The sequence below is a fragment of the Didymosphaeria variabile genome (assembly GCF_027946475.1).
Source record: "Didymosphaeria variabile strain IMI 356815 chromosome Unknown scaffold_1, whole genome shotgun sequence".
Taxonomy (NCBI): Eukaryota; Fungi; Ascomycota; class Dothideomycetes; order Pleosporales; family Didymosphaeriaceae; genus Didymosphaeria; species Didymosphaeria variabile.
Window position 1 is genome coordinate 2,353,602 of NW_026611620.1, and position 25,386 is coordinate 2,378,987.

Sequence of the window (25,386 nt, forward strand, 5' to 3'; positions counted from 1 at the left end):
CGCTAGGCTCAGCACAGGAAGGCGCCTCGGCATTGTTTTGACCTCGCAACTCCTGGTTCTACGGATGAAGGTGCAGTGTGTGACACTTATTTTGTTCCAAGCGGGCGTATACGGCCTCTTGTATAGCCCGACCATGTCACGCACTACCTCGCAAACTTCCACTGTCTCTGGAACTACCACGAATGGGCCCGCTCGCAGCTTGTCCCTCAAAACAAACATCAAGCCCGCCCTTAGCAACCTGCTGCAGTCCTCAGACATCAAGCTCTTCGTGACCAACCTGCGCCTGCTTGACCTGGATCGACGATCAGACTGGCCAAAAATCACGGTGCAGACCTTCTCGACGAAGAAAGCAGACCAGCGGCAGCGCATCCACGCCGTCGAATGGGCCCTCTTCCGCCTGTTTGAGATATGGGACCCTGTAGAGACGAGTCAGGTAAGCTTATTGAGCTCTTAAGGATGAGCTAGGACTGACACCTATTATAGAAGCTCCAACCCTTCTTTCCGCCCCTCGAACCGCTCCAATCCCGCAATTTACGCATCGCTCTGCACCGCTCATTGGAGGCTCTGAAGAAAGATGGCCTCTTCGGTAGAGAAGCTGTTCTTCGGAAGACAATGTTGGACGAATGCAAAGGCGATCGATTCTACGATATCCTGGCTTCGTTCTCCGCCATTATCTTGAAGAAGGTAGTAGCTACCCAGCCGAAACGTGGTCCCAAGCCGGCCGTCGCGCGCTCGCTGGCCACCTCGGCTACGCTTTCGAACGAGGGTCAAAATTCCTTGCTCCCTATGGCTATTGCACATAGAGCTGCGCTTACGAGAATATTGCAACAAAAGGAGGAGAGGCGTAGTAGATTCACCGAATTCGGGGTTTTGTTGGATAAGAAGGCGGACGAGATCAACCGTCGTATTCGGAAAACCGCGGAGACCCCCCGAGCTAGCAAGTCCGCTATTTCTCAGAAAGAGGCGGAGGCGATAAAAAAGCAATTGAAGGATAACTGGATCGGCAACCGGAAATGGGTGGATGTGATGTTGCATGGGGACGATGTTCAGGGTGACGCCGTTTACCTAAACAGCTCGTTCCAGAAGGTGTGGCACATTGTCGAGCAGGGTGGCAGGCTTGAGGATGCTGTGCCAGAGGTCGGTCTGTTGGAGGACCTACAGCTGAGGGTCGACGAGCAGAAGATAAGACTGCAGGAATGGAGGAACTTTCACAAGAAGATGCAAGGAGGGGGTGCACAGACTGATCAGCCGCCAAAGAACGCTACAACTGCTTTGAAAGATTTCAAGTTCGATGACCATGTACAGCTCCAGCTACGGCCAAAGGCAAACGAGAGCGAGCCCATCCAACCACCGAAGCTTCGGCCAATATATCAAGACATCATAAGTGAGATGAATGACGATTTATGTGAAGCATCTTCAGCGAGGTACAACCAGTTTTCTACAACGGCACGAACACGGACCGAGCATGCTGCTCACTCGCCAGTGCCACGCCCGGAATCACGGGCAGACCCAATACCTAAGAAGACAAGCTCTCCAAACAATCTCGAAAGGACTCAGTCGGTCAAGACTACGTCAGAAATTATCAAGCCTAGAAAGTTTTCAAGCTTCAGACAGCGGAGTGCCGCACCTCCGATTGACTCTGAAGCGACCCTGATAGGCCAGGCGTCTACGCTTCCTACCTCTCCGCCTTGGTCTCCTGCCGAATCGCCTACTGTGCAACCCCTCAGTAGGAAACCCGACGACAGCGTCTCTGACCCTCTTGCAGATGATCAATCGCCCATGACGGTACCACTAGATGAACCACGCTCGCCTTCTTCATCCCCACCTCCTCCAAGCTCTTGCTTCCCTTCCGAGCCGCTCTTCCTCGGCCCTCTAGCAGCCAGTACCGAGGAAGTCATCGCTGCGCACATCGTCTCCACCATTGGCGACGCTACCCCTTCGCCAGGCAAGAAATCTCAGCCGCGCCTATCCCTTATGGAACGCACACGCATGTCCATGGTCCGCACTACCAGCTTCGAGCCCATCAGCGAGTCACCCTCTCTGCCCCTTCCAGAGCCCGCCACCGTACAAGACAAGCACGCCGCTCTAATGGAGCGCACACGCCTCAGCATGGCAGCCATGTCGTCTAAGCCGCGCGCCTCGCTAGCATCTAAAGAACGCAAGCCAAAGAGACCATCTCAGGTTTTCCCAATCAATCAGTTCGACACACCGCGCGCCCGTAGATCAGATTTTCTCACTGTGGAGGAGGAGACCGAGAAGACACCGAAAGAGAGCTTATTCAGTGACGAGGTGGACTACGCTAGTGTGTTCAAGAGTCGCCCAAGGATAGCGACTAGTCCTGTCTTTGGCATGCTGGTTGATGAGCAAAATGACGAGGACTTCGATGAGGGTGTCACGGGCGTTGATCTTGCAGATGTGGACATTGACAAGGATGAAGACGAGGGGGCCTACGACCAGGATAGTCCGCTGAGAAGGAGAGCACATCGATAGGAAGTAAATTATTTGAACATCGGAAACAGTTTGTCTCATGTCCTGCTCCACCGGCACGTATTAGTTGCACATCGATGCTACAGTATTGGATCATTCTTTGTGGTACTGCATGGTCCAGCCTGCGGTAACACAGGGTTCTATGAGAGAGTACAATATCTAACTTCGTCGCTAATATTCTCTTTTCCCGGTATGACATAGATCGATGAGAACGATGCTGGTTCGGGTACACTGTGTTCCCCCCAGGATGAACGATGGAAGATCCAAACTATGCCGAAAACCGTGGTTCACCCAAGCGAGAGGCCACCTGACCCATATTTCACCATCTCCTCTTTGATGTCAGAATTCCTTCATACAATCCTTTCTGTAATTCAATTTTGTGAGTGTGCTGCATAACTCCTGGAGCACATCTCGCCTTTCCTGCTCTAACTAAGAATTGAGTACATGACTTTGAGACTAAAGTTACCGGATACACAGTATTGATTCATCTCCAAGTACCGCAAACATGCCTAACACACCCACCACCTCTACCCCCTCTACGGCAAGCCCGTTCCCGACGCTCTCAAGGGCAAGCGCATCCTCAACGTCTATGAAGACTTCGATAAGACAGCTAACGCCTGGTCCATCAAGAAGAAATGGACGCTCCTCACTGTCGTCGCACTCCGCCAAACGAGCATGAACTTAAACACGGCGATCTACTTCAACGTTGTGGTGCCGCTTAATGAATATTTTGGCATTAGCTACGCGCGCATGGGCATGGTGGCTTTCCTTGTGTCGTATGCTTCCGGCTGCGAGCTATGGGCGCCGTGGAGGGAGCAGCTAGGAAGATGGATTGTGATGCAAATGTCGTTTTGGGGTGTCAATCTGAGCATCCTGATTTGAGTGCTGAACCCGAGTTTTGGTGGGGTTCTTGCTGGGCGGGTTATTGGAGGGCTGAGTAGTGCAGGTGGTCCAGTGACCATGGGTATGGTTGCAGACATAGTCGATACTGATTCGCCAGCGCACGCCGTCATATGGGCGGTGCTTTGGACCTGTCTTGGTGCCGTCATTGGTGGCATTGGCGGAGGACCTATCCAACAGTACCTCCCCTAGCGCTTCAACTTTTGGATCCGACTCGGCTTCAGCATCATAATACAGATGATTCACTACTTCGTTGCAGAAGAGACGGGCGCGACTAAGGTGCTCGACAAGACCAAGAAAGTACGGAAAAAGGGAGGTGTACGGTCCCAGCGAGGCGATCGATTGGGGAAAAAACCCTCCGGCAGCCTCGACTCCAAGATTATTGCAGAGACGATGTGGCGGCCCTACCGTATGCTCTTCATCGAGCCCATTGTCCTCTCCTCTCCCTGCTCTCCGGCTTCACCGACGCCCTTATCTTCAACTTCTTCGAGTCCTACAGCTACGTCTTCGCCCAATGGTCCTTCACCTCAACATAATTCAGCGTCTTCCAAGCCGCGCTCCTCCCGCTGGGTTTGTTGGGAAGTGCCTTTGTCGCTTCCGGCCCGCCGCTCCATTGGTCCTGCGTCCTCATCTTCAGTATGCTCATCGGTATGGCGAGCTTCAGCATCTACTACGCCACCATTGACTATATGGTCGCGTCCTACGGGTAATACTCCGCCTCAACGACCGGTGGCAGCGGCTCCGCGCACAACGTTTTCGATGGCATGTGTGCGCTTTATACGGGAAAGAAGTATAAGAGCCTTGGGATTCACGACTCGCATCTTGTGTTGTTTGGGCTGGCGGCGCTGTTTTGTCTGCCTGTGGGTGTTCTACTACGGGCCGAATATCAGGAAGAGGAGTCGGTTTGCGGAGGAGTTGGCAGGGAAGAAGGATTCAAATGGCGAACGATAGGACGAGGGCAATTCAGCAGGAAAGGGAGAGAAGGGGGATGGCTAAGAAGACTGAGCTCAGGAAGGGTTAGGTTGCGAAAGCTGATTAGGAGCGATTTGTTCACGACGATTCTGCTCCCGAGATATGGAACGGGCTGTATTCTTTGGCGTTTAAGCAACTAAGCAGTACTCATACATAAATGAACCTTATGGTGCGCGGATAGACATGGATCGCAGGTGAGCGAACTGTGGACGCATTTAGCGCGCATCGCATGGCCAAATTGCGGACGCAGATGAGCAAAGAGCCACTTATTTGTACAAATGTCGTAACTGATTTCGTTGATGTGTGTAATTGGTCTGTATTGTATTTGGAAGGGGCCACCCTGCAATATGAACCGATTGTGGTATGATGAGCGAAGGTGGTCTTGCCAAAAGTTCCTCCATACCCATTTGAGTCATGCACGCCATCATTTTGACCAAAAGCGTCGCTACAGAAGCTACTCGAGTCACGCGGACGAACAGCATCTATCGGACGATAGATATTATGAGCGAGGCTGGTGCGGAGGGGAAGACATGGAATCGTACGGTCTTCACGGATGGTAGGAGCATTACAACGGCGTTTTTAAAAAGGCAAAGACAGCATGTATACTCGACTTTGGTAATTTGAAACTCACAAGAGAACAGGAAGACCGGCCAAAGACTGACTTCCTCATGAGAAAGAGCAAGCTTTTGTGGAAGGACGGCCATATTAAGTAGTGGCAATAATTATGCAGCAGTGCATGAAATCCGCTGTCCAATGTTGACCGTCTTTCTATCTATCTTGCGTACTGATATTGTGACGTCTGTCAGCCCAATGGACTCGATGGTCAACCTGCAGGGGCCTCTCCCAATTCTTGTGACAAGGTTTCGGCTCGCCATGAGTGGGAGCAGGGGTTAAGAAGGCGCGGGGAGAACTGTGGTATCGAAAAGTATGCCGAAACCAGGCTCCACAAACCAAGGCCTGCCAAAACCATCCCTGGGTCTTAGACGCGACAATGCAACATGAGAGGAGCACAGCGATGGATTTATATAGATACCATAGGTAGCGATGAACATGTAGTAATAGGCCTTAGCTTCACACCTTTTCACCGTCCCGATTAGCAAGAGAAATTCGTCATTCTCTGGCATGCATCTCTATAAAGCTCTCATGTCCGTCGCAGCTTTAATTGCATCCAATATGCCACAAACAAGGCCTACCCCCCAAGACTTGACATTTCTGTACAGCATGGAAGCTCTGCTTGGAGACAGATTTTCGCTAGGACCCGTGCCGAACAGCCAGGATCGCATCGTCATCACAATTGTGGGCGGTATGTTTAAGGGATCAGATTTATCAGGTAAGCAAGATACGTCCATTCAGCCTCATCTCGTTCCGCATTAGTCGTGCTGGTGATCCAGTCACGCTTACAGTCTCGAAAGCAACGTCTTAGATCTCGGCGCCGACTGGCGCCTCATAGATGCCAATGGCGCGATCCGTCCAAATGCACGTTACAACATCAAGATTGACGATAGCACCAATATCTTTGTGCAGACTATTGGGTTATTGCCAGGCCCGGACGGACACACAACGTTGCGGGCGCAGTTTAAGACGGCGAATACAACAGGGTCCCCGCTCGCGGTACCAGATATGAGTCTATTAATACTTACGTTTGAACTTTGAGCCTGTAAGTAGCGGTTCCATAATCGGATATAGGACTCCAGCAACCATCGAAACAGCGAGCAGACAATGCTAAAGCTCATCTGTAGTCGACTACGATATGTGATGACAAGAGCAAGACTATGGCTGGTTTGAAGCCACCGGAGATCTTCGTCTATCATGGCAAGGCAGCATACCAATGAATAGACTCCGAACGTGGGACAGTCTTGAAGGCGAAGGCATATTGGAATTGAGGTTAATGATTTGCGGTCATTAATTGTTGTGAGAAAGGCTGAAATACAAATGTGAAAGGGCGTCAGGGAGACCGAACGATAGCGCGCTGATAACACGCTAGTCGTAGATAGATTAGTTCACAGCTCAACCTCGAGTCTGTCTTGCAATCCTGAGTCTAGTCTATAACACCAAAAGATAAGCGACTGAGATCGGCATATCCAGTATCCCAAGTCGAACGTTATCTGACAACGTTTGCCTGTTCTTTTCGCAGGTTCTCAATACCCGTCCCGTCTTCTAATGCTTAGCCCTTATTTACCCCTCCTACGCATGCATCATGCCCCATGCAGATCCCCAAACGCTTATCACAAGCCGGCAAACGGCTTTATGAATTGGGGATGATAAGGAAAGCATTATAAAAGGCCGAGGCAAACCCGCACGCATCCTGCAGTGGTGTCGTACGACGTTACGCAGCATCTATAGCTTCCCCGCTCGTGGCCTGCAACGTCGACAACTACCATAAGCTCTGAATACCTACGCTTAATATGGGCAATGATCTGAATCACGATGAAGACACCCAACCTCCAGGAACGGTGCACCTCGTCGACCTCTTGGGGACGGTGAGCGCTCGCCATGCAGAGAGTGGCCAGAGAGACATTGTGCTTGTTCCGGCCTCTTCCTCCGACCCTGATGATCCACTCAATTGGTCACCACGTCGGAAGGCTTTGAGCACGGTCTGTATGTGCGTGTATACGCTCATGGTGGGCATTGCTAGTGCCGCAATATATTCTGTGCTGGTTCCGATCAGCGAAGAGACTGAAATGTCTCTGAACAGTCTGAATCAAGGCACTGGGTTAGTCGTCGTTCTCTGTCAAACCTATGCATGGAAGAGTTACTGATTACAGTAGCTATATGTTCCTCTTCTTCGGCTGGGGATGTTTGATTTGGCAGCCATTAGCACTGCAATATGGTAAGCGGCCAGTCTATCTCTTGTCCATGTTGGCCACGCTCGCCACACAAGTTTGGGCTGCGCACACCACAACTAATGGTCAGTGGATCGCAAGCAAGATCGTGCAAGGCTTTGTCGGTGCTCCGATCGAAAGTTTATGCGAGATCAGTGTAACTGATATTTACTTCACGCATGAAAGAGGAAGATATATTGCTTTGTACGGGCTTTTACTAGCGGGAAGTAACTTCTTCGCTCCTATCATCGCAGGGTTCATTGCGGACGGGCAAGGGTGGAGATGGGTTCTGGTACGTAAATTTACTCTCATTTAGATGACTGCATTAACTCCAACGTAGTATTGGTGCGCCATATTCAACGCCATTGGTTTCTTCTTCAACCTTTTCTTCATGGAAGAAACAAATTACATCCGAAAGTACACTGGGATACGGACCGATACCTCAAACAACCCTAGACCAACAGGGACTGCATCTGGTGTAAAGCCATCAACAGAAGAGGCGCTTCAGGAGCCACCATTAACTGAATCTTACTACCCGCATCGTAAAACGTACTACGACAAGCTGAAGCTCTTTCAAATTTCTGATCTTCACAAACCGAACGAACTCAAAGGCATGATGTCACGCCCTCTGATTTTTCTCACTTTTCCCGTGATCTTCTATTCCGGGTTTTCGTACGGTTCCAACCTTGTCTGGTTTAACGTACTCAACGCAACGGCGTCCGTCATCCTCAACGGCACTTACGGATTTTCTGCCAGCATTGTCGGTGTATGCTACATCTCGCCCTTGCTCGGAGTCGCTGTTGGCGCAGCGTACACAGGCTGGTTCGGTGATGCATTCATCGTGCGCAAGGCGCGCAAGAACAACGGTATTATGGAATCTGAGCATCGACTCTGGTTATTTATACCATCGTTGGTATTGATCCCTTCCGGGTTGATACTCTGGGGCGTTGGCTCCGCGCACCACGTGCATTGGTTTGGTCCCGTTTTTGCTATGGGTGTGATTGCTATGACGAACACAGTTGGGTTACAACTGAGTGTTGCCTATTGCATCGACTCTTACCGCGCACTATCTGGCGAAGCTATCATTACGGTCATCCTTGTTCGCAACACGATGAGCTTCGCAATCGGATATGGGATCACACCGTGGGTTGAGGATATGGGGCTCCAGAATTGCTTTATCACGGCAGCTTTTGTGGGGCTAGCACAAGTGTGCACGGTGTTTGTCATGATAAAGTATGGCAAGGGGCTGAGGGAAACGAGTGTGTCAAGATATGAGGGCTATGTGGATGAGATGGCGAAGAGCGGGATGGTGCACTGATGTGGAACTGGTCGCACTACTGAGTATTTGAGATTATCGAGTTATGAGTGGAGAAGGAGCAGGCATGTGGAATAGTCTTGGTAGAAGAATAGAGTTCAGACAGTACACGCGTCCGTACGCAGCCTATTCAGTATCTCTTCCTACCATGGTGCTAGCCGTCGCTCTATTATAGACCTGGATCTTTAAGGATGCCCCACCCACGCTACGCTTCAGCTTTCACCAATCGCTGTGTATCCATCTTGGTCTTCGCAGATCACTACAGCTTGATCTTCCCTCGCAAGCAGCTCGTCCTCTGCCACACTGCTATCCTTCGTCTCCGGAATCCAGAACCAGATACCGGTGCGAAGGGAAGACCAATGCCCGCGTAGAACCATCCAGTCTCGTAACCCCTCAATCCCGACCGTTTGCATTTGTTAACTTAGACACAAGTACATCAACCACCACGCCGACGAAGCATATAGAAGCCGCTCTAAAACCAGCTATAAATAGACGCAGTCGCTGCGATAAAATACCGCCAATGTAGCACCAGCCTAAAACGCCCTTTGCTGTGTTCCCAACGTCTGAAGTCGCGTTAGTCTCACATTGATCCCAGCAGTCAAGCCACTTGCTCCAGAAGACAGCGACAAAGACAGGAAGGTAGCCAGTAGCACGTACAGGCTATTTTATTCCGAGGATGCGGATCAGCACACATGCAAGCCAGCAGAGAGTGAAACGCTGTGGAATTCTCGTCCACAGGGATCCCAAGGTGCGCATGTCATTAGTACCTCAGACTCTTCACGAAGAGCTTTCTGTTTGAGAATTCATCTGAAGGGATACAGACCGCATTTGCATGACATAATAGTTCCCATTGCGCTGTTCAGAAGCCATAGAACACTCATTCCCGATCGCCAGAGCCAAAATCTATACTTGCTGATCAACATTGAAGCCCGTAACATTGCCCCTGAGCTTGGTCATTCCTCTGAGCACTTTCAATCTTGCCAACTGTAAAATCCATGCCGGACTCTCAAATAAGAAAACTTAGATGTTGAACATGATACCAACCTGTGCCCATTAGGTTTATGTTACTTTGAGCTGGTGGTAAGGCTTCTTCGCCATAGTCTGAATCACAATGTACGAGAGTAAGGATACGACTATCCACCAGACTGAGTAATACATCAACAAGCTACCGCGGATGCGTATGGATGTAACTTCAGATGTATATGGTGGACAGGTGGATTGGAGACAACCAATCCCAAAACACGAGAGGAGCTTGCTAGTCAGAACTACCTGTTGCAAGGCAAACACTCAACCAGAATGCTGATGGCGAGGATGGCCCAGAATGTATACATGGCCATCATTTCTGCCGTATATGCCGTAAAAAAAAAGGCAGAGTCGCGATACTGATGATTCGATCGACGGGCCGAACGGAACCCCATCCGGTAGGGCCAGGTGAAGAAGATAAAGGGCACCTTCTGCATTGATGTTGAAAGCGAAGACGTACATATGGAACTTTCGTTCGCGAACACAATGGCGTCTATGCTGTCCACGTTAGTCAAGAAACAAACATTGGCCGGGAAGGACTCACGCGATCTGATGATCATCTGTTATATACAATTTGAATGCTCCCTATGAATACCAGGGCTTCCCAGATGAGAGACATTGCAGCAAAACTTATGCCAATCTTGATTTTGTTCTTCCGTCCTAGGCAGACGAGCCTTTCGGCAGCTCGCTCTTGCTGGCTATGCAAATATGGTGTCTGAGACGACGCGGTCGTTTAGAGTAACGTAATCATCGTGGAATTGGGATCGCGCAGCTAGAGCTTCGGTCCCGAAATAGGTCTTTTCTTCTTCCTTATTGAGACGATCGAAGATAAGAGTCATAAGATCATGACTATGGTTCAGATAGACATCGGCGACTATTCTTGCGTCGATCAGGGTTTCGCCAGGGTGTCTCTGGAAGCGCCGTTGGATCGAGCCAGTCCTGTATTCCTCAGCACTTTGAATCTTTCGCAAAGGACAGTTAAATTTCCACGTACACCAAGATCGAAAATCGAGTTGTCTCAAAGATGTTGTTCCTCGGCAGAACCCGTAGCCAGATGATCACACTTTCGTACTGGCCAGCCAGAGTAGCCACATCGCCAGTCTCTTCGTCTAATGTCCCCGGTGCTAAGATTATGACATCATGCCATACCGCAAACGGTACCCTCCTACACCATTTGAGATCCAAGATCGTATAATTTGGTTTGAGCATAGGCGGTACGCTTCTCAGTACTCCCTGATCATACTCAACGTCGACAAGCCAACTCGTCAGCCTTCCAACGCAAAGATAGATGACATACTGTAGGCGCGAACACAGCCAAGTCACCAGACCACCCGGGTCCTTCGTCTCTCTGCAAGCAGTCTGTCAGCACAGACATAAAGTTTCCTCGCATGCCCCAGCATACACACATTCTGGTATAGTTGATCCAGGAGCGTATCTGAGCATGAAACCGAGCAATTGCTTTTCATGTCAGTATGGCAGTCCTCGAGAAGAATATTGGGTCGACAGCATATCGATAATTCACCTTTTCGATCAAGATGGACTTGCGAGTTACTTGTTCTGGACAGTCAGAAACCCATTTTCTCGGGTACTCATATTGAGCTTTCTGTCTTCAGTGTATAGATGAATCTTCTTGGATGTAGACCGTTGTAGATTATGATCGCCAAGACAATGTCATGTGGGCCGGGAATATAATCAACAAAGATGTTATATCCAATTTCCCGCACCTGACCACCGCGTATTTCGATTGCAACGTCGAGGAAAACTTTACAAAAAGTACGGCCTGTTTTCGCCCTTTGGATCCATGATCGCACGTCTGCATACTTACTTGCCCCATAAGGCCTTGCATCAGGACACTTCATACATGCCCTGTATAGCTGTGTAGTTAAATACTATCGTCCTGGAAGCTAGTAAAATCAAGGGTACTGAGTACGGTGACCGGACTCAAAAGTATTGTACTTCAGGCTGATGAAGCCCAATATAATGTCGCTGCCCGCCCCGCAGGATCAACATGCGCAGCATTCCAAGCTTGATGCAGTGCCTTGTACGTCGACACAGGATGTGACCGAAGGTGCATAGATCCGCAATGTTTCGAGCCAGGGTATACGAGGTCAATGGTTCGACAACATGCTTGACGATCACGGCCCGGTCCGTTAGCTGCGGGAAAAAGGTGGGATGCCAATTTTACTGTGCCATCCCCAACTATGGGAGTTGTACGCGCGCGACCAGGCTGCAATCCTTGCGCCGACTGCTCCGACCAGTGCCAACCTTGTTCATGCTCATCCAATGCCACGATCGCGATATCTAAGGCATGAAGATCTGGTATCCCAACTGCTCATGTAGTAGGCAAGCTTCCTGCTCGGTTGTTGTTGTCACTGCAATTCGTGCTTCGGAATCGGGAAGGGGAATCATGTGAACTAGCGCAAAAAATTGACGTCCAGGTAAGGAAGAAATCATTGTCGGCGAGCGCACAGGCATAGGGATGCGTGACGGGGCGTTCGTGGTTCGCTGAGGGATGTATGAAGGGGAAGTACCGTTCCAAACCCCAATAAAGTCGAACATCGCGGCGTATACAAGGTAGTGAAATTGATCTTGGCGTGGTCTCTGAGAAAACATGGGAGACTCCTGCGTGCGAGTGGAAAGAACACTTCATTGCTGCCCGTGGAAGTACCATGCGTAGCGCTAGAGCTCACTTGCCGTACTACTGGTCTCTGTATTACTTATACGAAGGTGACGCAGGGTACTCAAAACGTTGTTGCAGTATCACGGACATCGCCGGCACGCTACTTGCTAGCCATGTCCTCGCAGCTCGTCAAAGGACGTAAAACCACCCCGCAGTCAACATCCCACTCTAGACAGCACCTGCCATGGCTGGCCCGTGGCGTTGATCTAGGTGATCGTAGTCGAGTTCGAACTCTCGCTGCATGTTGTTAGTGTATGGTGACGCCATACAATTTATCAAGAGCTCGCGTAAAGACATCACTTACCCGCTCCCTCCGCCAATTCGTAACATCGAAGAACAAGTACCATCCGCGCTCGACTTTCGGAGACAGCCGCACAGGTGCTGGTAAATCCGGATCCTTCATCATCCATTGTTGGAGTTTGGTATGCCATCTCCAGTCGCGATTGTACAATTCGTTGGCAGCAATCTCCTGCATTATGTCGCGCGGGAACTGATAAAATATGGCAAGTAGTGTTTCTGCGGAGAAGCTGGTCACCTTGGTATGCAGTGGCGGTACGTTTGTCACAGTGTAGGCTGCAGGAAGCTTGAAGTCAGGTGGTATTACAGGCTTGGCGTTTGATTCCACAAACGGTGAGCCGAACGTGGGGTGCAAGGGAGAATTACTACGACGTTAGCATAGAAGAATACAAGGAAGCGAGCATCTTACTCCGGACGGCTAAGGTCAAGCCCTAATACTGTAAGGTCTTGACCGACCGCAAGCGAGGAGTAATCGGGGCTATCCATGGGTATCATAGACAGCAACCCAGGAAGAGTATACCGCTCCGCCTCTGTCATGTCCGCTAGTCTCTTGTGTGGTGCTTGAGCGTTCGGAGAACCCACAGTGTCAGCGCCAAATGCCGACTCAAATTGACTCTGCGGCGGTCGTTGTCCCACTGGTGGGAGATTCTGCGGTGTGGAGCCCATGAAAGACATGCTTTGTATGTCTCCTAACGCGTGTCCAGCGCGTGGGTGATTCTATCAACGCTATCAGTTGTGGCTTCTGAAATGTCGCCAGGTTCACTTACGTCTGGTAGACTAGGAGTCCCGCCACTACCGCGCATGTTGTCAAAGGGGGATCGAGACGCTAGTGACTCGATTAGCTGATTCTCGCTAACACAGTTTGCAGAAGGTACCTGTGGCAGCATTCAACCCTCTGCCTGCTATTGTCGGGTTGATTGTCCGATCCTGCTGCGTATCGGTGGGACTTGAAAGCCCGTTCCTTGTTTGCCCGAGCCCAGGAAACGCATTTGTATTCGCATTGCCACCGTAGGCCGCAGCATTTTGTATCATACCGGTTCTCCGATCAGGTCCAATGTCAGCACTGCCTCCTAGTGGTGGGAACTCGTCAATGTTGCCCGTCTGAGGTTGAGACGCGCCTGAGAGTTGTCCGACTCCTGACTGTCCTCCGAACCTGTAATCATCCCCAACCGCCAAGAATTGACCTTGTGCGGTGCCTACACCCTCATCGTGCGCTTGATTCAGCTGTTGATTTGCAGGCTGACCGGCTTGGCCTTGTTGGACGCCTTGCCCCTGCGGTCGTTGAATCGTAGAGTGCTGTTGCGTCGTACGTAGCGTTGGATTTGACCACATCTGCTGTGCAGACGTGTTCTGTTGTGCTTGTGGCGCGCCCGATAATGAGGGAAACTCTCTGTCATCGCCAAGGTTTAGCTGGAAGTCCTCTTTCACCTTCACTTGACAAAGGGTAATCTTGCGACAACGCGCCTTTCTCTCGGTGTTGCGTAGCCTCATAGCTAATAGACTTACTCGAGATTTAGAGGGGTATGGGACTGAGAGCTGCCGATTGTTTGTGCAAAGCTCGATAGCCCACCGCCGTTTGCTCGCGATTGTGCATTAGAGAGGCCAGGAGCCGCGCCCATGGATCCGCCAAATGCCCATTGTGAGCCGCTGCCTAATACACGCAATGCGGTTAGCCATAGTCCGGGTTGTCGACATGCGCGCAGGCTTACCCAGCTTTCCATTTTGTAATCTGTTGCCGCCTAACGGGCCGCCGCGGGCGGTGTTCTGCTGGTTCTGGAACATGCCCGTAGGAATATTGCGCAATGTTTGACCTCCTGGTCCTATACCGCACTATTAGCGAAAGGACCTCTCGGCGGGCGCGTACGTAGCGAAGGCGTGGATAGAGACAGGCGTGTGTACGAGGGTTGGAGTGGGCGCTGTTTCCGGCCGAGCTTCAGGTGGCACACTGCCTTGGCGTCTCGTAGGTTTCTGTAACGCAGCTGCAGTGTGCAAACAAATAAGGACGGTATGGGAGGACGGGAGTAAAGGCACGTATGCGCAAGGCGGCGGGCGTGAAGCAGGACGGGTGCGTGCTCAAACGAATTCGTAGAGGGACAGACCTGGTCGATTCATAGCGCGCCGCGACTCGTCCAGACTCTTGTTTCGGCTTTGCGGTTCGGTGTTGTTGTCGATCGTGGTTGGTGTGTGCAATTGCGCTCTGGCAGTTGTGTTCGCGTTGTCGCAGCTGCAACGAAGTCTTGGCTTTAGGGATCGGAGCGGCCTCGCCTAATTAGCTCCTTCTGTATTGGACTGAAGCTTGGAAGGAACGGGTGGATCCCAACATTGATGCCTCAACACCAAGCTTGCGAGCTTAACATGTTAACTTAATTATCCAGAATGATGGAGCTGAGTTTGGGGAAATGGTTGTTCTTCGGACTGTCGAGAGCGAAAGGAATAGCTGCGAGAAGAATGCGAGGTTTCAACATCATGTTGTCTGTTCATGGAATAGATAAAGTCTTCGCTGCTCGCACATGTGCTCTTTCAACCAGGCGGGTAATGCATGCATGGCATGGCGTAAGATGACTTTCGCCTGGCATACATTTCTAAAACGCCTTGCGTGGGCATATTAGGAGAGTAAAGGGATAGACGCACGCGTCATCTTAATGGACTAAAGCTCCATTTCTTCTCGTTCACCGGTAATGCAGCACTGAGTTCGTCTCTGATTGAGTCAGCTGTATTAAAAGCCCGAGGCTTCATCGGCTCGCCCACGGTGGTACTACCGAAAGATTACAGCTTTCGTCTCTGGCGACACAGGTTGGTGGAAGCCAGCTTTGAATCTGACAATTTCTATCCATGGATCCATGTCTCCTAATCACGTGCCCGTCACCTGCGGGCGCGGGCTTAGACTTACCCACGTCCCCGTCGAGAGCCGCATCACGAAAAGAGCCTCCCCGATTATGGTGTTCGGTTTGATATCCGACAGCATCACGAGATCGGGCAGTGCAAACCCCGTGAACAGGCTTGAGACCACTCTACGACCAACATTTCGACTCATAATGATTTGCCTACATGTCTAGCCCACTTTCGTGCAAGGCTGCATCAGCTCGACAGTCCCTCTAATCCTAAAGGGGTTAGCATCACTTCTAACGGAAAATGAGTCACGAGTGACCAATCAGAGCGCGGCCCCCCCCCCCCCCCCCCAAATGCGCCCGTGGTGGAAGGGCGGAGCGCTGGAAGTTTTGGGTGCTTGGGAGTGTCGAAGGAGGTTGTTGAGGCTAGAGACGAGACAGAATGTAGCGAGTCGACCGCAGCTGAAGCTCCATGATAAAGAGTTTATCTTTTCCATGGCGAACAGACGAGTACAACCTCACTGATGTCCGGGAGCCATTCAGCCTCAGCATGCGGCAGGACGAGAGATGAGGGGAACTGTCCGGCCCTCATCTCGACTCATCGTGATAGAGAGTGAGCAGATGCAGTCTTCACGTAGGTATAAGACTCGTAGAGTAGATGTGCCATAGAGTTCAAAAACCAATTACACTATTGTGACCGTATCAACGTGAGTGACCCCACGATCCCCCATCTCGAAGCCATGGAGATTAAAACCCTTTTTTTGCCGATATGAGCGTTTCAAACGAACACGCCATGATCGAGTCTTTCCGACATCGTCTGAGAACATGGCCAGCTTCGACTGGATAAGAAAGAAGAAACGAAACAGAACAGAGTAGCTGATGCCGATAGGGCTACTACTTCGCAGCAAGCATCGCGCGGAGAGTCTCGACCTCACCCTCTAGCCTGGCACATCGGACTTTGAGAGCATCGCGCTCGTTTTGCGTATCTTTGAGCTGGGACTCCAGGGTGTTCATTTGATCGACCCGCTTCTGACGATAGCGACGAGCGGCCATGGTATTGGCTTTTCGCTTTTCAACGCGCGCTGAGTCGGCAAAAGGACTAGGAAGTTTTGAGGTGGGCAATTTGGTAGGCCTTGTCTCTGGCGACGACGAAGTCCGGTGGTACGCGTTTGACGAAGCGGAAGAGCCAGAGTTCGAAAGACCTCGACAGGTAAGAATAAGCTCATGCGAAGATTATAGCTGGACATACCTTTCTCCATAGACTGTGATGTGCGTGTGTTGTAGGTAGTAGTGCCCGGAGGAGATGGCATGGTTAAGACCCCCAATCCGCCAGTAGACACCAGAGGGTAAGTCGACAAGTCATCGCAGGAAAACGGGACAGAGGCAGGTTGCAAGGAGAAGGCGGTCCAATCAGAAGTATCGTAAACCGAGTGAGGTTGAGAAGTAGTAAGTAGGTCGCCAGTCAACGCAGTTAGGGAAGTAGAAGAAGAGGATGGAAACGGAACAGAGCTAACCCCGGAGGAGTCATACGAAGGCGAATATGACGATAGTTGGTCCCAGCCAAAGCTAACAGCTGTGCCATGGAGGCCTGAGACTACCGCCGAGTTGTCGTGGAGAGAACCAGAGGAGACCCCGCAAGGTTGGGACTGGCATGAAGGTTGAGATTGTTCGCTGCATTCTGGTATGTTGTGTTGCGGGTCCTGATACCCGCTTGGAAAATCTAGGAACTCGTCAAATAGAATTTGTTCAGCAGAAAGCCCCCTCGCACGCGGGTGAAGAGGGCGGTTGGTGGATAAAGGTCAGAAGCGAAAGACGGCGCAGGGCCCTTTATGCTTCAGCGGAAGGGCTGATCACGTGTAAGGTGAGACGCCCGCCCGGCGAGAATCAGAGACAGCCGCCCGGCCCCTGTCTAGCGCGCATGGTCCCCAGCGGATCGTTAACTTTTGTCTGCAGCAGCGCAGTACAGCCTGCCATCAGCTGCACTCAGCCCTGCACAATGGCCATACCGACATCACGAATTCTGTGGCCGTCGCTGCCGTCTGCGCCCTGCGACACCGCTCTTTCGCTTTTTGCGTCCTCTGCGCGATGCACGCGCCGCGCCCCCCTAGCACGCTTCTCGACATCGCCGTCATTATTGAAAGGCCCGGGACGAGGAGATAACAACAAGAACCGGGGCGTGTCAGGCGTGCGACACACAGGATTGCGGCCGAGACAGACACTCTCGGTCAAGAGGAAGGACCACGAGAACCAGAAGCTGCCCACGCCAGTGCAGCCGACCTCACAGATCAACGGTGACCCGGGCCATGGTCTCTACGATTTCTTCAAAGACAAGAAACTGCTGTTAACCCCGGTGGAAGAGGCACGACATGGTACGTCCATTGCAGCGGCAATTGTAGACGGTCAAGAAGCGGGCTGACGATATCCCAGGTCGAGCGTGGACTGTCAACGAACTGCGAAACCGTGATTGGGAAACTCTGCAGCAGCTATGGTGGGTGTGCGTCAAGGAGAGAAATCGTCTCGCCACGGCGCACTACGAACACAAGAGACAGGGCGCCGGTTACGGCCAGACTGAGATGGAGCAGCGGGATGAGACGATACAGGAGACGATGAAAGCCATTCTTGATACCCTTGCAGAGCGGAACAGAGCCTATGAAGAGGCATACAAGCTGGCAAAACACGATCCAACCATCGACCTACGCCGTTCTGGGCATCAATACCAGGAGTCCTCGTATGATGCAGAGGTATGTCTGCGTCCTATGTTTTCCGACAACCATGTTAATGACCGCAGGACATGTACCAGCAAGAAGATACCTTGAACGACCCAGTTGGTGTGGTACCGAAAGAGGCGTCGGAAGGACAGCCCCCGAGATCAGAGACGATATCAGTCTCGCAGCGCTCGACCGAACACTCATCAGAAGCATCCCCTTCGAAAGAGCTGTCCAAGCAGCCGAATGCATCGTAATAACACGAAGTTCAAACAAGAATCGTGACTCGGACGGAATTGAGTGTATGCAAGCTTAGACCGTACAGCGTCATGTTGGGAGGCTGGAATACTGTCTGCCTGTGTAATGCCTCTCGGCAACACCAGGTGCATATGTTCGGCTGCGGTGCTGTAGACACCGCTGTAGTATATGTTAAAGTACGTGTAGGCCCAGAGCGGCTATTTGGAGATATGCATTAGAGAATTGTACGGACATCGATGCTGTATACAGAAAGCTTTGGTGAATTCGATGTTGGCTGCCGGAAAGCGACGCGTTGAGAAAGCGCGTGGCGAGTTGGTCCTAGAGGCACCTGCGCCGTTTGAGCGAATAGCGGTGCGAGTTCAAAGGAAGCTCCGACAAGCATCCAAAGCACCCCCACATTGCCCGCAACCCGCTCACCGCTCTGCCCGCACCACAACAACTCTTCCTTTGCTCAACTCCCACTAGATCGAAAACTTCATACGTGATCTGCTAGACTTCCCATCATGGATGAGATTGCGCCTGAGTACGATGTCCTCGTGTTGGGAACGGGTGCGTCTCGACCCCGCTAATGCCTCCAGAGACCAATGCTAACGCCTCGCAGGCCTGACTGAATGCGTTCTTTCAGGGTAACACAACCCTTCCACACGGTCCGACCTATACTGACTGTGCGTAGTGTTCTCAGTGTGCAGGGCAAGAAGGTGTTGCACATTGACCGCAACGACCATTACGGAGGGTACGTCATGCAGCGCCTCCTCACCTTCGTAGTAGAGATACTGACATATTGAAGCGAGTCTGCGTCGCTGAACCTGGATGCGGTACGGACATTCAAGCAACATGTTGTGCCTCGCTGACTCCACCAGCTCTACAAGAAGTATGGTGTTAAACCGAGTGGGGAACTCAGTCACACTCGCCCCAACGACTGGAACATTGATCTCGTTCCGAAGCTCCTCATGGCCAACGGCGAACTCACCAACATCCTCATTTCGACCGACGTTACGAAGTACCTCGAGTTCAAACAGATTGCGGGCAGCTTTGTACAGCAGGGCAAAGGTCCCAAGGCCACCGTGGCGAAGGTGCCTTCGACTCCCAAGGAGGCTCTTGCTTCATCGCTCATGGGCATCTTTGAGAAGCGCCGCGCCAGGTCGTTCTTCGAATGGGTAGGAGATTACAAGCTGGACGATCCAGCGACCCATAAAGGTGAGAAGTCTAGCGAATGCAACAATACAACCGACTGAAGGTGGTTAGGCCTCGACATCCCCAATATCACAATGAAGGATGTTTATACTAAGTTCGGTCTTGAGGCTACGACACAGGACTTCATCGGCCATGCGATGGCTCTGTACACGACAGACGATTACATCAATGCAAAGGGTCGGGTCCACGAAACCTTAGAGCGCATCAAGCTGTACGCCACATCGATGAGCAGGTACGGCAAGTCACCATACATCTACCCGCTCTACGGTCTAGGAGAACTCCCCCAGGGCTTCGCTCGTCTCTCCGCTATCTACGGAGGAACATATATGCTGAACACCGATGTCGACGAGTTCTTAGAGGAAGGAGGGAAGGTGGTCGGTATCAAGGCTACCATGAAGCATGACGATGGCCCAGGCATGAAGTTCGAGACGAAGGCTAAAAGGATTCTAGCCGACCCCTCGTACTTCCCTGGTAAGGTGCGGGTCACTGGGTACCTTATCAAGGCCATCTACATCTTGAAACATCCTATACCGAACACTCAAGACTCCGACTCACTGCAACTCATCATCCCGCAATCGCAGGTGGGCCGGAAAAATGGTAAGGCCGGACTCGTATGTCACGTCGGGACGAAAAGCTTACAATTGCAGACATCTACATCGCTGTCGTTGGCTCCGCCCACAATGTGTGCCCCAAGGGCTACTACATCGCTATAGTATCCACCATTGCCGAAAATGATGCCAATCCTCACGAAGAGTTAGCGCCCGGCGTTGATCGACTCGGAAGCAAGCCCTTGGAGACTTTCCAGGGTTCGCCCATTCCGCTCTATGAGCCTGTTGAGAGTGGTGAGAATGACAACGTTTTCATCTCAAAGAGCTACGACGCCACGAGTCACTTCGAGACCACCACAGGTACGCCTGCCCTAAGGAATCGATGACGTTATTCACTGACCTGTCTCAGATGACATCAAGGACATTTACCAACGCGTAGAAGGCAAGCCGCTTGTGGTTGCAGGTCTGCGGGAGGGTACTTTCAACGTGGAGCAGTAGATGTCCACGGGTAGTGATGACTGAACGAAGAGTTAATATCAATTTGGTATATTGCGTGCGATTGATTGTCCGGCGACTTGGGTTATAACCTTGATACATGTATATGTTCCACTTTCCTGCTATTTCGCTGTTCTGAGAGGCTCGAAGTAGTGCATCTGCGCGGACAACTTTCATTCACTCAGGCATTCGTACTGATTTGTATGAGGCAGATAGCCTAACACAGTGCACTAACCCACAACTTATACCTACGGAAGGCGAACTGAAGTACCCTTTAGCCCTGCTGATGCTACAGTAACGGACTACCCGGCTGTTGTGATGTACTTTTTCATCCGCTTTCTTCTTGTACACACGCACACATTAGATAAGCTAATCCCAAATTAGATGGTAAGATGCTAGCACCCCTCACTTTCACAGTAAAATGACCTAGCCTAAAAGGGAACCTTTCTGGAAGCTCTTGGCAGTAGCGTCTTCCACGTCGCGTACTCCTCCAGGGTGCTCAAAACTACGACACCAACGCTGCTCCGCCGTCTTTTCATAGACATCCGTTCCTTTTTGCTGCCCATCATGGCGCAGGTCGGTCGCTACCGCTTTCTTACAATAGCGGTGGTTTTTCACTTGGTCTACATTTACAGGTTCGTTCCGACAAGCTCGGAAGCAATTCACGCTAATGTCTCCGTAGCATCTTCTCGATTTATTTTGTGAGCCCGGTCGTCCATGGCATGCGAGAGCACCGTCTCGAGAACAAAGAAGCGCCTGCAAAAAGATTAGTCCTGTTCGTTGGTCAGTCGATAGCTAGGTTCGTGGATTGGCGGTGCTTTTGCTGACTGGAAGTGTAGGAGACGGTCTACGTGCGGACAAGGCATTCCAGTCCTTTCCCGACCCAGATCCCGTAAATAAAGACTCGAAAGAAGCCAGAGTACCCCGCCGTCTTGCGCCGTTCCTCCGCTCCCGCGTCCTCGAACATGGCACGTTCGGCGTATCTCATACGCGAGTTCCAACCGAGTCCCGACCAGGCCATGTTGCGCTGATCGCGGGACTGTACGAGGACGTTTCCGCGGTTACAACTGGCTGGAAGCTGAATCCCGTGCACTTCGACAGCGTGTTCAACCGCAGCAGACACACTTGGAGTTGGGGGAGCCCGGACATTCTTCCCATGTTCGAGCAAGGAGCCGTGCCTGGAAGAGTCTACGCGGACACTTATGATGCTGAAGCGGAGGACAATTCGAAAGATGCTTGGGTCCTGGACACGTGGGTATTCGACAAAGTCAAGACCATGTTTGCAGAAGCAAAGACAAATGCCACGTTGGACGCGGAGTTGCGCAAGGATAAGAATGTGTTCTTCATGCACTTGCTTGGGCTAGATACCACAGGACACTCGCATCGCCCATATTCATGGCAATACCTACACAACATTCAGATTGTAGACCAGGGTGTTCGCGAGATGACTGAGCTCATTGAGGAATTCTACAAAGATGGAAAGACTGCGTTTGTCTTCACAGCAGATCATGGGATGAGCGATTGGGGAAGTCATGGAGACGGTCATCCGGACAATACTCGCACACCATTAATCGCTTGGGGCTCTGGAGTTTCAGCGCCCGTTGTCAATAAGTCTGGCATAGCGCGTGGGCACGAGGACGGTTTCTCTTCCGACTGGGGACTGGATCATGTCCAGCGGCATGATGTCGCCCAGGCTGATGTCGCCGCTCTCATGGCGTATCTGGTTGGACTGGCGTTTCCAACAAACTCTGTCGGAGAGCTACCACTTTCGTACCTGGACACAGACCCCGAATCTAAAGCTGAGGCTCTCCTCGTCAATGCCCAAGAGATCTTAGAGATGTACCACGTGAAAGAGGACCTGAAGAGGTCTAATGAGCTGCGGTACAAACCTTTTCCTGGCCTAGGCGACGAGACCCATTCTGTTGAGTATCGCGTTGCCCAGATTCAGAAAGCCATCGACGAGGGCGATGCGGACAACGCGATCCGACAGAGCCAAGAACTCATCCAATTGGGACTGCAAGGCTTACGATACCTTCAAACTTACGACTGGCTATTTCTCCGAACTTTAATTACTTTTGGCTACCTTGGATGGATCGCATTCGCGCTCACAACCGTCATTGACCTTCATGTTCTTCACGGAGACTCGGAGACGGCTCGCACTCTACCCAGCAAGATTGTTTTCTCGTCTATACTAGTGTTACTCTACTCTGTGCTTTTTCAGCAACGGTCGCCTTGGATTTATTATGCTTACGCCTTCTTTCCCGTTCTATTCTGGGAAGAAGTCTGGGCTCGCCTTCCGGCAATCAAGCAGGGCGGCAAAGTGCTTTTTGCTAACGTCAATTCGGCCGCAGACATCTTAAGGCTTTCACTTTCCACGGTCGGCTTTTTCGGCCTTTTAGTTGCTCTCGTAAGGCCTATTTAACCACCATTCACAGCTTGCAGCAACTGATCTAAGCACAGGGGGAAAGCTATTTTAGCCGAGAGATTTACACCATATGCTATCTGTTGGCGACATCCTGGCCCATTTTCTATGGTGAAAACTTTATGAAGAAAAATTATGGTGCTGTCTTCTCCTGGGTGGTATCCTGCATGTTGATGAGCACTTTCACCTTGCTCCCAGCAAACAAAGCAGAAAATCTGAGCAACATGTAAGCCTTGAATCCAGCTTTTGGAACGATGTGCTGATTTTGGTCATAGTATGTATGGAGGTGCTCTCATGTTTACAGTGGGCGTACTCTACATGGCTTTCAAAGCGCTCAGTGACATCTTCGCCACTGATTCGGAACGAGCCAACGCAAAAACTGATGTCGTGTCCACGGTCATTTTTGGAGCCCAGACAGGACTGGTCGCTCTTGCTATGATCGTCACTAGATCCAGTGTCATCACGTTAAGAGCTCGAGAAGGACTTGGATCTGGTAATCTTTATGTCGGATGGTTCACACTTTGTAGGCATTTTCCACTTCTATCTTTTCCCTTACTGACGGTCGTAGTGGCATCACTTGCTCTTCCATCAGCGTATCCTCGGCACGCCAACCAACACTACCTTCAGAGGTTGATCGTCATATTCCTTCAATTCTCGCCTACTTTCATCATCCTCACCATCTCGTACGAAGGCCTTTTCTACTTCTCATTCTCTCTGTGTCTCTTCAGCTGGATGCGGTTAGAACACAAAGTCTACCAACATACAATCAACGTTCCGGACAAAACTGCAATAGCAGCGAATTCACTAAAGCCAACCGTGGCGGCGGCGACAGACCGGCTTGCCGCACTGAAGACAGGCGACTATCGATCGCTGACGCTGGCGGATGCCAGAATCGCCCTGTTTTTCTTTTTCTTCATTCAATCCGCCTTCTTCAGCGCAAGCAACATTGCATCCGTCTCATCCTTCTCCTTGGACGCCGTATATCGTCTCGTCCCCATCTTCGATCCCTTTTCCCAAGGTGCACTCCTCATCCTCAAGCTCATGGTCCCATTTGCCGCTCTGAGTGCTACCTTCGGTCTCCTTAATCGCAGACTTGGCGTCGCGCCCTCGGCGTTGTTTATGGTCGTGATGGCGGTCAGCGACGTTATGACACTTTCATTTTTCTACAAGGTCAAAGATGAAGGCAGTTGGTTGGATATCGGTACCACGATTAGCCATTTTGTCATTGCAAGTCTGCTAGGTGTGTTCGTGGCTGGGTTGGAATTAGTCAGTGAGGGTATCATTGGGGATGTAAGATTCGTAGGATGATCAAAGGAAGGGTCATGCCAATGGTCATGCCAGTGTCAAGGCGGAGGTGCAGCATCCGTACGCAAGGAAGGACACTCTAAAACAGACGTAGATAGCACATATCTATCATAGGGAATGAATCCCTCCGAATATTAAGTTGCGACAGCGAACTGCTTGACATGTATGAGCGATGCAAATCCTAGCGTCTGACTATTATCTCTTACCTTATAGTTACTTAGCTAATAAGATTATAGTAGAATAGAATACTATTCTAAGTAAATACTATACTACCTCTATAACTAAGCTAATAAGTATTTTCTGCTAAGACTTTAAGTAGATAAGTAGCACCTAATAGTATATACTTATCTAGAGGGTGTATTAAAGTAGAGGCCTCCTACCGGCATCGCAAGTTTAAAGGACAGCTCGATAGTCGTCTTTTGCATCCATTGGGTCAGACTCGTTCACTCTCCCCCCGTTGCAGATAAGTAACACAGAGATCAGCAGTACTGATACTGTTCAACAGCGGCAGACTCTGGCCCGCGTGCGGTAATGACACGTGAGAGCTGCAAGCTTGATACCTCCCTTGGTCGGTCCTTTATCCACGTCGCTTCGGGTGCAGAAAGTTCACTTGGTTTACCAGAATCAGGCCGAAATCAAGTGCATCAGCCTAGATTTGCAGTACAGTATTCGAACATATCGAGTGCTCCTACTTGTTCGCATGATTGCTGGACAAATAGAGTCCGCCTTGCTCTCTTAGTCGCACCACTTCTCGGCTTATGGGCACGTTGTTAGCTGAGTCTGCGTAAGCCTTGCCCCCCCTCGACTGCTTCGCTGTCTCTTCGCCTTGGCGACATCCCTCTCCCCATCAGCCTTCAAGCCTTTCCTATACTAGTATCAACAGCTTAGATACGGAGAGAGAGAAATGCACCTGCCAAAGTGTCCAGTCTGTGCATTGATCTCGGTACCCTGCTCCCGCCCTCGGTAAATCGAGCGATTGTATCGCGCAATGTGCTCTTCGGAATCGAGTGTTGATTATTGGTCGTCTGTGTCGATATCATTCATCACTGGACGTAAAATAGAGTGGGAACTGGACGATGTGTCAAACCCACGAGCTGTACGATTCAAAAGCTACGCCTCACTCTAGCCTCTCTTG

General features: G+C 51.0%; 8 protein-coding genes across 8 annotated transcripts; 6 read left to right on the forward strand and 2 right to left on the reverse strand.

The window, feature by feature from the left end:
* Positions 1 to 133: 133 nt before the first annotated feature.
* Positions 134 to 2,490, forward strand: N0V89_000745 (uncharacterized protein; the record flags this gene model as incomplete). Its single annotated transcript, XM_056209565.1, has 2 exons — positions 134 to 433; positions 484 to 2,490. 2 exons carry the CDS (start codon positions 134 to 136, stop codon positions 2,488 to 2,490), a joined length of 2,307 nt encoding a protein of 768 aa, XP_056076387.1.
* A 5,082-nt stretch (positions 2,491 to 7,572) lies between these two features.
* On the forward strand, positions 7,573 to 8,499 carry N0V89_000746 (uncharacterized protein; the record flags this gene model as incomplete). The annotated part of the gene is made up of 1 exon (XM_056209566.1): positions 7,573 to 8,499. One exon carries the CDS (start codon positions 7,573 to 7,575, stop codon positions 8,497 to 8,499), a length of 927 nt encoding a protein of 308 aa, XP_056076388.1.
* Positions 8,500 to 12,367: 3,868 nt separating this feature from the next.
* On the reverse strand, positions 12,368 to 14,278 carry CDC36 (transcriptional regulator; the record flags this gene model as incomplete). The annotated part of the gene is made up of 7 exons (XM_056209567.1): positions 12,368 to 12,436; positions 12,504 to 12,861; positions 12,906 to 13,213; positions 13,264 to 13,322; positions 13,372 to 13,886; positions 14,003 to 14,147; positions 14,206 to 14,278. 7 exons carry the CDS (start codon positions 14,276 to 14,278, stop codon positions 12,368 to 12,370), a joined length of 1,527 nt encoding a protein of 508 aa, XP_056076389.1.
* Positions 14,279 to 16,218: 1,940 nt separating this feature from the next.
* Positions 16,219 to 16,583, reverse strand: N0V89_000748 (uncharacterized protein; the record flags this gene model as incomplete). Its single annotated transcript, XM_056209568.1, has 2 exons — positions 16,219 to 16,526; positions 16,574 to 16,583. 2 exons carry the CDS (start codon positions 16,581 to 16,583, stop codon positions 16,219 to 16,221), a joined length of 318 nt encoding a protein of 105 aa, XP_056076390.1.
* A 737-nt stretch (positions 16,584 to 17,320) lies between these two features.
* MRPL4 (54S ribosomal protein L4 mitochondrial) lies at positions 17,321 to 18,286 on the forward strand (the record flags this gene model as incomplete). The annotated part of the gene is made up of 3 exons (XM_056209569.1): positions 17,321 to 17,693; positions 17,752 to 18,065; positions 18,113 to 18,286. The coding sequence occupies 3 exons, from the start codon at positions 17,321 to 17,323 to the stop codon at positions 18,284 to 18,286; spliced, it is 861 nt and encodes a 286-aa protein (XP_056076391.1).
* A 504-nt stretch (positions 18,287 to 18,790) lies between these two features.
* On the forward strand, positions 18,791 to 19,522 carry GDI1_1 (Rab GDP dissociation inhibitor alpha; the record flags this gene model as incomplete). Its single annotated transcript, XM_056209570.1, has 5 exons — positions 18,791 to 18,836; positions 18,889 to 18,913; positions 18,961 to 19,020; positions 19,075 to 19,102; positions 19,148 to 19,522. 5 exons carry the CDS (start codon positions 18,791 to 18,793, stop codon positions 19,520 to 19,522), a joined length of 534 nt encoding a protein of 177 aa, XP_056076392.1.
* Positions 19,523 to 19,555: 33 nt separating this feature from the next.
* On the forward strand, positions 19,556 to 20,527 carry GDI1_2 (Rab GDP dissociation inhibitor alpha; the record flags this gene model as incomplete). The annotated part of the gene is made up of 3 exons (XM_056209571.1): positions 19,556 to 20,078; positions 20,129 to 20,389; positions 20,439 to 20,527. The coding sequence occupies 3 exons, from the start codon at positions 19,556 to 19,558 to the stop codon at positions 20,525 to 20,527; spliced, it is 873 nt and encodes a 290-aa protein (XP_056076393.1).
* A 564-nt stretch (positions 20,528 to 21,091) lies between these two features.
* MCD4 (Glycosyl phosphatidyl inositol anchor synthesis) lies at positions 21,092 to 24,254 on the forward strand (the record flags this gene model as incomplete). Its single annotated transcript, XM_056209572.1, has 6 exons — positions 21,092 to 21,159; positions 21,207 to 21,307; positions 21,364 to 22,931; positions 22,985 to 23,172; positions 23,222 to 23,469; positions 23,515 to 24,254. 6 exons carry the CDS (start codon positions 21,092 to 21,094, stop codon positions 24,252 to 24,254), a joined length of 2,913 nt encoding a protein of 970 aa, XP_056076394.1.
* Positions 24,255 to 25,386: the final 1,132 nt, after the last annotated feature.